This window comes from Papio anubis, chromosome 1, assembly GCF_008728515.1.
Source record: "Papio anubis isolate 15944 chromosome 1, Panubis1.0, whole genome shotgun sequence".
NCBI lineage: Eukaryota > Metazoa > Chordata > Mammalia > Primates > Cercopithecidae > Papio > Papio anubis.
In genome coordinates, this window is record NC_044976.1 from 175,877,524 (window position 1) to 175,891,451 (window position 13,928).

General features: G+C 35.6%; 1 protein-coding gene across 7 annotated transcripts in view; it reads right to left on the minus strand.

Annotated features, from left to right (window-relative positions):
- Nucleotides 1-13,928, minus strand: part of HMCN1 (hemicentin 1) — a 499,395-nt gene that overhangs the window by 94,460 nt on the left and 391,007 nt on the right. For all 7 annotated transcript variants that reach the window (XR_004179456.1, XM_031657606.1, XM_031657603.1 and 4 more), the window contains 9 exons: nucleotides 10,871-11,058; nucleotides 9,293-9,389; nucleotides 5,873-6,034; nucleotides 4,671-4,784; nucleotides 4,352-4,554; nucleotides 3,983-4,064; nucleotides 3,717-3,848; nucleotides 3,219-3,368; nucleotides 1,056-1,215 (listed from right to left, as the gene is read on the minus strand). Coding sequence is in view for 6 of the 7 variants with exons in the window: in XM_031657606.1 (XP_031513466.1) it covers nucleotides 1,056-1,215; nucleotides 3,219-3,368; nucleotides 3,717-3,848; nucleotides 3,983-4,064; nucleotides 4,352-4,554; nucleotides 4,671-4,784; nucleotides 5,873-6,034; nucleotides 9,293-9,389; nucleotides 10,871-11,058 (1,288 nt within the window). In the remaining variant the exon portion in view is untranslated. The remainder of the gene's footprint in view (nucleotides 1-1,055; nucleotides 1,216-3,218; nucleotides 3,369-3,716; nucleotides 3,849-3,982; nucleotides 4,065-4,351; nucleotides 4,555-4,670; nucleotides 4,785-5,872; nucleotides 6,035-9,292; nucleotides 9,390-10,870; nucleotides 11,059-13,928) is intronic.

A 13,928-nucleotide genomic window follows, 5' to 3' on the forward strand; every position in this document is an offset into this window, starting at 1 on the left:
TAATTAAATACTTGTTATTTACTCAAAAATGTTCACACCAGAGAAATAAAAGTTAAAATGTATCCTCTAAAAGACTAGAAATTTTAATACACAATGAATACAAAGAAAATAACATTTATCTCTTTAAATTATATATATTCAATTTATTGACCAGAAAATATACTCAAAACCCTTAAATTTACATATTGGTCCAAAATGTTAAAGTCTACAATACATGTAGTTAATGCCTACTTATGCATATAATTAATCTGGTGTAGGTAATGGGATTTTGTGATGAAGTAATCTAGTACAATATCAAATTCCAGATTGTCCTTCCAAAGGAATTTGTTGTTGAAAGTAGGAGGAGGCCCTTACCACATTATTATTCCATCTCTATGTGGTTTGTGGCATGGGTAACAAGTGCCAGCTGAAAATGGGATTTGGACAAACCATTATGAGAGTTATGACATTATCATATGTTTTCTCAAAATGAGCCAATCGGGATAGCATGTCGAAGTCTATGTGGTTTGTTGCATGGGTAACAAGTGTCAGCTGAAAATGGCATCTGAACAAACCACTATAACAGTTATGACATTATTGTATCTTTTCTCAAAAGGAGCCAATTAGTACAGCATGTACACAGTTTGGTTGTTTCAGCATACAAAATCATATCTAGAATTATTGATGAATCATTTGTGAGATAAAGTTGGTTTGGCATTTGCAGGAAAGCACTAATTATTTTTATGGCATGGGCTTTAGTATAACCATTCTGAAATTACAAGAACAAAATCAGCAACAGTTAACATTACAGTTAATGAGTTAATTAAAGTTAGTCAAAGTTAATGAGTTAATTAACATTACAGAGTTAACGGATAAGAAACATACACAATTCTGAGTGATTCTCTAAGGAGAATGTCTATGTCCAGTTCTCAAAAGTTTTCTGTTTTGTTGTGAATAAAATGATAGCTAAGTTCCAATGGGATGGAATTTGGTATTATTATTCATGTGAAATTTGAAGCATAAAGCATTGTAGAAGGCCTTACAATTTATAATGGAAAGGTCATTTTTAAACATACCGGATTCTTTCTGTTTCACCACTAGCTATGGGCTTTCCATCTTTAAGCCATTGAATAACTGGAGTAGGAATGCCATTTGCATTGCAGACCAGCTCAACATTTTCTCCTAGAAGGACACTGACATCACTTGGAATTTCAGCACCAGCAACACTTGGAGGAACTTTGGAGAAATAATTAGGAATTTCATTAACAAGACACAGGATATAAATTCTAATAAATATAACAGAATCATAAAACAATATGCCATTTCTAGTTCATATTCTTTGTAGATTATGGTTCAAGATCAAACTATTGTTATCTTCATGAATTACTTTTAAATGATGAAGATAAAGGAACTCTTCAATGTTTCTGGTGCATTTGTAAGTTGATATAATTATTTAGTCATAGAGGCTAGTGATAGAGCTACCTCATGATCACCCCTTCTGGCCAAATTAAATCACTGTTAGATTAAATCCTCAATGGATAGTACAGTTAAAGAACCACAAGCACATAGGTAAGGCAGCCATGCATTTTTTTTGTGTTTTTCTTTTGCTCTTAATTCACTAGACTTATAGACTCTGTCTTATAAAACCTTGGCATAAAGGTCTGAGGAAAGTATCTAAGTTGGTTATTTCTTTCTCCATTATTGAATTTAATTATTATTTATTCTGAAAAATGGATAGGTTTATCGTAGTTCTGAAGAGCCAATAGTTTCTATTCTCTTTTTCTAGCCATCTTTGGTTTTCACTTTGATTTCACTGAGAAATATTGTGTAATAAAAATACTGCCAATGGTATCAGATAGAAACATATTTGAATTCCTATTCTATATGATCATAGTGATGTGCAGAAAGTAGTTCACACCAGGTCACAAAGCCAATTTTGTACATGTTTTCCCCACTCTGTGTTCAGTAACATCCCTTTGGCAGGTTGAAATCTTGTATATATTAGATCATGGTGGGAATATTTATACCATGGACACTGGCAAACAATTGGCTACAAATCATAATCTTTTTGTCTGGAGAGACAATTCTTAAACATTTACCAGCACATCACTGAATAATCTCTATAAATCTAATTTTAGTCATTCAGAAAATAATAATTATACCACATTTGCAGAATTTAGAGTACTAAAGTTGAGTCAATAACATTAGTAATAAGAGACATCCTACAATGAGTATCTAATATATGACAAGCACTGGACTCGGTCCTATATACATATATTATTTCTAGTTCTAAGACATAATAAAGTATATAAAAATCTGGTAAAATGTTTAGTTCTACCACATATCTCATGATTAGCATCTGTTATTATTAATGCATTAAACATAATTAAATATGCAACTTCTGATACTGAATCTCTGACTAGCTGTTTTTCCTTTAGCTTCTGAAATCCCAAAGCATCACTAATCATCACAGAAAGACCTACTGATAGCTGTGAAATTAATTCTTCTAATTGTATTTTTTTGGAGTTATCTTTAGCAGAGCACACAACAGATACATAATATTCATAATAGAATTCATAATTTATGAGAAATTATTTCCCTAATAAGACTGGAAGAAAAAGTATTTCAACTTAGTTTCAAGTTAGACTTTCATTTCAGTTCCAATACTGAGCCAAATGTAATAATCAGAGGTTTACTGAAAATCAAAAGAAAACAACTTGTCCCTGAAATGCTTAATACTATGTTGGAACATAGTAGGCATTAATTAAATATTTGATGAACTGCTCCTTATTATCATCTTAAAATAGTATAAGATTCATCGTTCATTAAAATTTACCTAATTTACCTGTGGTCAGATCATAGTACAACTTCTTTGTGAATTAAATCTTATCTATACCAACGAGAACAGATCTATAAGCTTAGCATCAAAAGAAATTATACCAGTTTAAAATAAGTATAACTCCATAGAATATATACTATAGAAAGATAATAATGGAAGTTGAAATGGAAAATTGGAAAAAGTAGAGATTACTAAATTTCCACTATTCTTTTTTCCACATTTATGTCCATTTCCCTGAAAACAGAATCTACTGGTAAATACAAGACAGAAAACTGATGATAGTTTTTGATGATCTAAAGATATGTTGAATCAATTACTACTGATCCCTTTAAATGTTGATTTTGTACTATAAATGGAATAACAAAGAAATTGAAGATAGATCACAGTGGACAATACATACCTTGAATTGAAAGAAAGTAATATTTCTGGGCTCTTCCCTCCATATTTGAAGCAATACATGTATAGTTTCCACTATCTGAACGCTGGGACCGGGCAATCTGGAGTTTGCTACCACCAGACAAAATATGAACTTCTAGTGAGTCAGAATTTTCTAGAGGTAGAAATAAAGCACAATAAAACATTTAAAAAACCTTTAAACTGCAAGATCTCTAAAATTCATGATAAAATGTCTTGCTTTATGTGATAAATGTATTTCTTAAAAGTTCTCCGAGTGTACTTTCATTTTAAATGAGTCTTTTTAAAAAAAAGAAAAAAATTCTTTATAAAATGACTAATCATTTTACAATAAGTCTATTTTGTAAATTTGTATTTCAGTTCATTAGGCTTCTTGAACTAAACACCCCTATGAGCATGGTACTTAAAATGTGCTATTTTTAAAGTCTAGTGAATTAAGAGTAAAAGAAAAAAAACACACACACAAAATGCATGGTTGACTTACCTATGTGCTTGTGGTTCTTTAACCATGCTATCGTGGGAGGTGGGATCCCAGTGGCATCACATGTTAACATCACAGGATTGCTGATTGTCTCCACAATCACTTCTCTTTCAGGTCCTTCAATACTGGGTGGCACTGTAAAAAAACAACAACGACAACAACAACAAAAAACAGAAGAAAATTATTTGTCCTCATTAAGCTAATTTGAAACACTTTTTTTCATTTGCATATCTGGGGGAAAAAGAGTTGTATTAGAGGCAAATGCTCACCATATACATTGAGGTGGAAATTTTTATCATCCCGTCCTGCTACATTTATAGCTCTACATACATACTGGCCTGTGTCAGATACCTAAAAGAAAAAGATACTATTGTATGTGCTCCATTAAGTTATAGATGACCAATCATACTGTTTGCGTTTAGATTAAATCATCAGTCATCTGTATGCTCAGTGCCCCAGTTCTAATTGCCTTCTGCAATCTTGCTATTTTTTATAAAAATAGTCAATGGTATTCGCTATGTATTTTTTTAAATGAAAATCATTTTTCACTGTAGTAAAAGGGAATGTGCAACTTCCAAGCATCTTTTCCACCGCCCCACCAAGGATTCATGACACTCAAACAAGAATAAAAGATGCACCTCAGCTTTCTTAATGTGTAGCATTTGTCCATCGGCTAAAATCTCCACATGAGTAGACTCTGTTATCATCTGCCCATTCTTATACCAAGTGATGACTGGAGGTGGGACAGCGTTTGACTCGCACTCCAAAGACACAGAAGTTCCCTCTCTTACATTAACTACAGAAAGAGATTCACTGTCATGGTCTTTAATGCTCGGGGGCACTGAGGGAAGAAAACAGAAGGATTTTTTTTTTTTTTTTTCATTAAGGTGCTCAGATAGAAAATACTGAATACTAGTTTTAAAATAAAACAATTTTATGAAGAGAGTAAAAACAAACCATAAACAGTCAGAGAAAACTTCTTCTTGCTTTCGCCAGCTTGATTGATAGCTATACAAGTGTATTCACCACCATCTGATACCTTGGCCCGAATAATTTGTAGAGTTCGACCACCTGTAGGCAAATAGAATGCAAATTGTAGAGTGGTATACAGGTTGTTCTAACAACTATTTTATCAATCAGATAAATAGCAACATATATCCTTCCCCTTAGAGTAAAATTTATAGAGAAGCCTTCCTATTTAAAATAAAATAATTGGATCAGTTTTCTTTGATCTTTCCTTTATTATTCACATAGTTCCTTATACAGGAAGAGATTCATAGAATTTTTCTCTCCAGCATCCAAACATGGACAGTAAAACTGTTGGATACAGGCTCTGGTGAGCAAACAGTAATTGGACTATGGTCAAAATATGTTAAGAAGTGTTTTCTAGGTTTAAATTTCCCACAATGCCTAGGTGTCCTATCTATCTATCTATCTATCTATCTATCTATCTATCTATCTATCTATCCATCTATCTATTTATCTATCTGGTCTAGTCTATCATCTATCCTTAAGGAACTTTAGGATTGATTTAAAACAACCAGCAGATGTATCCAATGAAAGTACTATTTGCCATCTACCACTTGGTATTACTAGGCCATTCACAGCTGCTCTCTTTCTAAATTATATCATTTCTTTTTTTTTTTTTTTTTTTTTTTTTTTTTTTTTAGAGGCCAGATTTCAGCGCTAATCCACCAGGCTGGAGTGCAGTGGCGCGTTCTAGAAGCTCCCTCTGGCACCTCCGCCTCCCAGGTTTGGGGCCATTCTCCTGCCTCAGCCTCAGGTAGCTGGGACTACAGAAGCCCGCCACCGCAGCCCGGCTAGTTTTTTTTGTATTTTTTAGTAGAGGCGGGGTTTCACCATGTTAGCCAGGATGGTCTCGTCTCCTGACCTCATTGATCCATCGCCTCGGCCTCCCAAAGTGCTGGGATCATTGTATCATTTCTTGAAGAAGACTTTGTTATTTGTACATTCCCACTAAAATCAGAGAAGTCTACACAATCTTACCTTAATGACCCCAAATGGACAAAGAGAGGCATTTACTGTGAATAAATAAATGAAGCACGAAAAAAGTTTGGAAAGAGACTAATTTGAAATGCCATTTGTATTAAAATAAAGATAAGAAAATTTTGCCTACTTTATAATAAGAAGTTCCTTACCAGGCACAATGAGAGCATTTGTGTTCAGCTTGATGGGCTGTTCATTCTTGAGCCAGCTGAGGTCAGGAGGTGGAAAACCAGAGACCTCACAGGTCAAAGAGATGAAATTGTTCACCACGACAGTAAGATTTTCAGATTTAGGACCAATGACACTTGGAGGAACTATAATAGTAAATGTATTAAAAGTGAAAGCAGGTGTTATCAACATATATTCCCATTTACTAAATATAAATCCAACCACTGTACTCTGCTAAAGGACTGAGTTAATGATTCTATTCATTATCTAGCTGGCTGTCTTAGAATTCCCTAATGACTTCATCAAACTCACGCTGGAGTTTATTCTTCCCAATTGAAAGAGAGCACCAGAATTTTCAGACAGAATTATTCTGCATTTTATTTGTAAAACATAGTTGACAATTGCTAAGATAATTTTGTCAATGTACAAAGGAGACCTAATGTGCTTTTTATTAAGTATATTTGAATAATCTTGTAATATTTTATTTTTACTTAAGTGCTGTAGAGAAGGAGGTAATAGTGAGAATTTCAATATTAAAGAGACAGGAGGAGATGGTGGGTTTTTTTAGGAGATAATGGGGCAGGGACCTAGAGTCAGGTTAGACCTTGGCCTTTGGAAGGTAGCGCAATGCATTTCTCTTATCTTAACAAGAAGGAAGAAAGAAATGGCAGGAACAGATGTGGTCCGCACTCTTAATTTGATGGTAGGAATTTGAGGTGGATTTCTAGAATATGCTTTCTCTTTTCCCTGCAAAAGAGAAGGTGAAAGTGTTAATATTTACTGAGAGAAAGTGAGAGGGGGCTGTTATGAACGGACTGTTTCTGTCCCGGCAAATTCATATGTTGCAGCCCTAAGTCCCAGTGTGGCTGTATTTGAAGATGAGGCCTTTAAGGAAGCAATTAAAGTCAAATGATTCCTTAGGATTTGTGTCCTTTAAGAAGAGCCACCAGAGAACTGGCTGTCTCTCACCAAGCATGCTCAGAAGAAAGGCTATGTGAGGCCACGTGAAGACACAGCAGGTGTCTGCAAGCCAGGTGGAGAGCCTTCTCCAGACACCAAACCCTGCCAGTACCTTGATTGTGGACTTTCTGGCCACCAGAACTTTGAGAAAATGCATTTCTGTTCTTTAAGCTACACAGTATCTGGTCTTGTTAAAGCAGCCTGAGCAGACCAAGACAGTGGCCACTTGATATTTTTGAGGAGGGCATGAAGGTTTAAGAGAATCACTATAGTGTAGAGACAAAACGACAAGTCGTAATCAGCATGGAGAGCTCAGTTCAAGCTGGTATTATGAATTTACAATGACATCAATATTCCTGACTTCAAGATTTCCTTCAGCCATGGTGAGCTACCTAAGTGCAGGTAGCGTTCAGATGTGGAATTTAGTGAGAGGCATTAGAGAGAAGCAGGTATAAAACTTATGGAATAAAACTGCCTGCATTAAAATCCTGGTGCAGCATTTGCAAGCTGTGTAACTTTGAGTATGTTACTTAATCTCATTGAGCCTCGTTCGCCTTTTTCACCTCCAAGGGAGGCATAAAATGGTTACTGAGCACATATGGTTACTGAGATAGTGAAGTGAAATAACCTATATAAAACATTTGGCACAGCACCTGGCAGGTTTCAAGCAGTCAGTTTGTTGTCCTTGTTGTTATATGCAGATTTGAGCTTTTCCTGAGCAAGAGTGATGAGAAGCCATGGGCTAAGAGAAGTGATTGAAACGCTGTTCCACAAAAATTAAGCTGGCTATGAGAGAGTGAAAAGAGCTAAAACCTAAGATACCAACAGACTGAAGGAGTACAAAGGAAGCAAGCATAGTTGTAGAGGGAGATAACAAATGGTATTGTTTTGCATGAAAATAATTTACGTTATTTCCCCTCAAATGAATTTTCCAATATTTAAATAATGAGTTCCTGATTGCCGTCAGGAACTGAAAACATCATTAACTGGTAAAAGAAGAAACACATTCCTGAACTCCAATCCTTAGTAGTAAAACACTAGTGATTACTTCCTCACAAGTCACTGTCCCACTTCAGGTGTTTCTACTGCACATTGCAAAAAGACAACGATTATGAAAAATATATACCAAACATGCAGAAAACATTTAGTTAGCAACTACCACAACTATAGACACCATTCTAGGTTTACGGAGACCAAGATAAGTAAGACATGACCATCTGCCTAGAGCACTTACAATAAAGTTATGGGATAGAGGCAAAGATACAGATATATGAAGATAACACAAGGCAACATATGGAACTGCTACAATTGGGGTATTTACAAGATGCTTTTTTGTCATCGAGAAGGAAAAATGAATTTTGCCTTGAGCAATCAGGAAAACCAATCAGTATTTTGTTTTCCAATATTTACTGCACTTTGCAGATTAGAATGTGTGCTTTCACAATGAATTCTGTTTGTTTAATTCATTCTTCCTGAGAATTCATAACACATGTGTTCCTGCTCTGGTTAGATTATCCATTCAAAAAACTTCAAAGACACTTATTAAGTATCTACAGTGTGTTACTCACTGTGCTAAGTACTGGAATTAAAAAGATAAAAGTGTTTCAAATATCTGTTACACAAACACCAAATACTGCTAGATAACAATACTCACTACATATCACACCAAAGAAGAATATTTATCATGCTACATAAAAGTCCTTTTGAAGGCAGAAATTTTTTGTGACATTTCAAATTTCAGTTACTTCCAAAATGAGCTGGAATTTTATGTGTGTATTACCTATGTAAAGGAGATCTTTTATAATGATTATTCACCATTTCCAATTTAATATTCTGGAAGCACCAGCATCTCACAAAATAAAAACTACTCTTTTGCAGTAGATATTCAACTACTTTGTTTTTTAGCAAAAAAAATGGTATTTATGGAGTGTCTAGCATGTATTTAAAAGAGTCTGATGAATCATTTAGGTGTGCTGGTAGTTTTAAAGGAATTATTTAACTCCACAAAGTGACTTTTTCTTCTCCAGGGAGTATGTTAGTTACTAGAGGACATAGCGCAACATGAATTCTGCACTTAAGGACAGAAATCAGTCCCAATCAGGACTAGTGGATACATTTTTATGAGTAGAAGACCTGTATTTGCTTCTAACTTTATAAACTTGTAATCATTAATATTTTAAATTCTGTTTTTCCTTTCAAATATGCAGGAGTAATTATTTTCTCTTGAGAGACTGAAGTAATATAAAAACTGTCTTCCTGGAAGTTTTATACTTTATAAATCATACTAGCCATCATGGAAAGAAAGAAGAGAGGGGATTGAATGAGTACAGGCTCCTCACATTGTGTAAGTTAAAAAATACAAAATAAGCCTACATAATCTAAAACAGAAATTTTCTGCTTTTCCAGGCATACCCTAACAGATGGTTTTGGAACTGAGTTCTTACCATTAACATTGAGGTTAAAATATTTTTTGGCACTCCCAGCTGTGTTCTCAGCAACACACACATACCTGCCGATATCTATTATTTGAGTATTCAGAATCTAAGGGAAAAATGAAGAAATTCCAAATGAAATTTTGAATAAAGCAACTTGTCATATTTTCCTATTTTTTTAGAATAATATATATTATTTCTACTTAATACCAGATAGAAAAAAGTGTTGTACATACTAGTGCCGATGCTAGCTTTTATTAGGTAAATCAAATAAATATTTACTAAGATTTCTAATCAGGAAAAATTCTATACATATTTGTGGGATATTGACTAGAAAAAATGTCCCAAATTATTCTCCCATTTCCCTCTCTCTGCCTCTGGCATTGTGACTTTGACACCCCTCCCATCAGGAAGTAGAATTTGTTGGTCTTATGACTGGTTTTGGTCAACAGAACGTGATGGAAGTGACGGTCATTTCAAAACTGAGGCCTATTCACTTTTGCTTACTCTTTTGGAACCCTTCCAGCACCATGTGAGGAAGTCAGGGTTAGCCTGCTGGAGGGTGGAGATCACGGGAGGAATCATCACAGTTTACTGCAACTGAGGTCCCAGATATGTGTGCAAAGTCAGCCAAGGCCACATCCGGAAGAATCATCTAGCAAACCAGCTGGCTTGTGAGCTAAATAAATGCTTATTGTTTCAAGTCATTAAGTTTTGGAGTGGTTTGTTTTATGCAGCTAATATAACAATTATGTTTTCTTCATTTTATTACATAGAAATTTCTATCCATCTATATATCTTTTGGACTTGGACACAGAACCATTGAAGTATTTGGTAGAGGCTATATGATTATCACATGGAAACAGTCACAATATTTAGAAGATACTTTGAAAATTTAAGGTTATTTATAGGTAATAAACCTCATTCTCTTTTGAATAAGGAATTCCATGAGATATGTCCTATGTTGGGTACACTGATGGTTATGCTTGGATTCTTGAGCCAACAGAATAGTATTTATTTTGCTCAAAAGTAATTTATCAGATTGTATCCTAACAAAAGAACTGGTATTATTTCTATAAGTGCCTTTCTTTCAGGACATGTGAAAAGAAGAATATGGACACACCATTGGTAAATGACAATCCAGGATATTTATGTGATCTTCATAAATTTTACTATTATCAACATTTTGCCTATATACAAATTTAAATCTATAGGGAACTTTCTACCATTTAGAATTTTACCACCTGAAATATATAATGGAAAGGATTGCAATAATGATTTGTTTATAATACAATTTTTATCACAAAGACCATATTGTAGTCAATTGAGGTGTGTGTGTGTGTGTGTGTGTGTGTGTGTGTGTGTGTAGAACATTTCTGGAAAAAGCCACACAAAACTATTAATGGTGGTAATCTCTGGTAGTGGGAACAGAATGAGGAGGAAGAATTTTATTTCATATACCTTTGATGGTTGGTTATTTTTACAAATATAATATTTATAAGCTAATAACATTATTTTTAAAAGTCAAAAACAATTATTACAAAATGCAAAGTCAAATAGCTCTTTTTAAAATTAGATCTTTACTTTTACCTGCAGAATTCGTCCATTAGATAGAAATTTATGATGGTCATCTTCTAGCACGGGCTGTCCATCTTTCTGCCAGGAATTCCTTGGCGCTGGGCTGCCACTGGATAAACACTCCATCAGTGCACTCTTGTTCACCAGCACAGTGACCTCTGCAGGGAGATCACTATTTGCTCCCTTGATAATTGGTGGCACTAACAAAGGATTGTAACAAAGGGATAAAAAATGGGCAACAGTCTTTTCTAAATTATTCTAATTTTCTGACAGCTTTAAAAAGTTTGGTGTAATAATAGAGAAGCAAAACTTGAAGGAGAAACCATGATCCCCAGGTAACATTTTATACTAATAAATTGGAGTGGTGAAAACAGTATTTGAATTTGACTTTATTCTCTTCCCTCTCTTCACTTATGCTAGACTAATCCCTCAGATAGTATCATTCCCATTTAGCCCAATCTCAATTCTTCTCCAATATATCATTTACTTCTCTCTCAGCCCCTCCCACTACACCTTCTGGGTTTTCAAGCATACATATAAGAAGCATCTGTATAAATAGATATTTAAGTCTATATGGTTATCCAGAGGGGACAGATAAATTATACCCTTTAAAGTGTATTTGAAATATTCAGATTTGGCCTTATTCGGAATGGAATTGCCTGGGCAATTCAAAGTGTGTTTCCCAGCTTCAGCACTGGTGGTATCAGCATCAGCATCACCTGGGAGTTTGATTAAAAATGCAAATTCTTGGGCGCCAACTAACTTCAATAGGCATCTCTGAGGAAGGGCCAATAAATCTGTGTCTTAACAAGCTTTCCAGGTGATCTTTATGTATGCTAAAGTTTGAGAAGTCTCACTCTAGATTTTTCTACATGTGTTCATTCTTGCTTAAAATAATACTGTATAATCCAGCTACACATTAGTTATGAAAAATCATGTTACCCATAGAATTTCAAAAATGAAAATGTTAAATGAACTAGGGACACATGTTGACTGCCTTGGTAAAAGTAGAAATTGATTTTTAAAATAAATAATCATTTTTGTTTTGAAAGCTTGGTTATTTTTCTCCCACTTTAAAAATATGCCTTATCTTTAGCAATCAGTAAAGACTGCAAGTTTGATGTAGATGCTATCTTATGGTATCTGGGTTTCCAACAACTAAACTGAAAGTCTGTAAAGAAAATACTCAATTCCACAAAGCACATAATAGAATTTTAATGTTATTTTGAATGCATACTTTCACATTCAAAACTACATGATTGATTTTACTATGCTTCAGATAATGTAAAATATATAATTTGAACTGCAGATTAATAAATAATAAACTTGAGTTTTAGATTAAATGAGACTATCACTACCCAACATCAAGAAAACTAATCAAGAGCTGAAGCATTAGGAGGGCTAGGAGATTCAGGCACTGACATGCAGAGGCCCCGACCTCAGCTGTTTGCTTCCACCTGCTCCAGCTGCCACACCCTACCAGTTGGGTTATACCACTCAGAATTGTTCTCAGTGGCCGTCCATGCACCTAGGAGGCGAGCAGCAGAACATGAAACAGCCCTAATTCAGAATTTGGGGGTCAGTTAGTTGTTCTTTCTTTGTTCTACCTTCTAAACTCATCTCCAACTTGCTCGGTAACTTCCTAATTGAAAATAACAGCCTGAGGCATGAACATCTACCCTTGACCATCCAATCCCATAGTTTCATTTCAATTTCACTGAATCGCAGTGTTTCCCTACCTATATTATCAACTCCTTCTACTCACCCTAAATTAAACTCTTTCCAAATTTAGGTCTGTAAGGTACATGGATGTGTTTGGTCAAGGAATAGGTGGAGGCAGACATCCAGGCCTGCATGACACAGCGGGATTGATGTGCGGGCACACACCTCCACTTGTTATACAAGTGTTTGTGCAAGTTCATACTTGGCTCTGAGCCACTATTGTCTATAGAAGGTATAGCTGCCCTGTGGCACTGTGCTCGGGGCTCGGTTTGGCATGGCATAGCATGGCTTGACATGGCTTGCATGCGCCCAGAGAGAGAGAGACTACTGACCACTGTAAGGGAGAGCCAGGCTCCTTTAAGGCAGGCAGGAACCAGCTCATCCCCAGAGAGAAAGAGTTAAGCTGCTAACACTGCAAGAGAGAGCTGGCCTTGCAGGCCAGCCATACAGCTATGCATGGGAGCTGGCTGCTGAGAGGAGCCACAGAGGTGGAGCAAAAAGCCAAGATAAAGGCGGACAGTGTAAGAGAGCTAGTGTGAGAAAGCTGCTGCTGAGAGAGCTGCTAAACACAACTAGAGCTGGGGCTGGAAGCTGACCCCAAGCAGGACATATGGCATAGTTGTGAATCTGACAAGGTCAAGTTAAGCCAGGTGGTCCAAGATATTCCTTCAGTGTCCTTGACATCGTCAGCACTGATTTTTAATTGTCATCTCCTCTCTTTTCCTTGTAACTCTCTCATGAACTTTAAAATCTATGTTAACTGTTATGTCACTTATCTTTTCCCTTACAGGAACAATACTTCTTCAACTCTCTGTTCATGTATTCAGATGGTGATCTGGTTCAAGGATGAACACATGAACTATACCTTATCAATCAGAACACTGCAACCTCTTGCTCTCTGTAATTGGCTCTGGATGGATAAGTGATTCACACTTGGCCAATGAAAACCATGGAAATTCAATTCTAGGGCTTCAGTTGTAAATACTAGGAGAAAAACCTTTCATTTGAATGTGGAACTAGCAGGATGCAAGCCTAGAGCTGCTAGAGGCCACCTTGCTATCCAAGGGGATCCCCCTTCCTAAGAGTGACATGAATAAAGAAAAGCAGAGTCAAGAGACAGGTAAAGTCTGTTGACCTCTTTTGAACGACAGAAGTCAGACATGACTGTAGCCGGCTCTGTTTTGGGACTTTTCTGATTCATAAGTCTATTAATTCTTTTTTTTTTTTCATTTAAGTCAGTTTGTTTCTTAATACTTCAAGAGTCCTGACTAATGTGCTGTCAATATGTAGAAGATAATTACCTCCTTCGGAGAACTATCAGTTTCTGGTTATCTTTATAGTCTCAAAG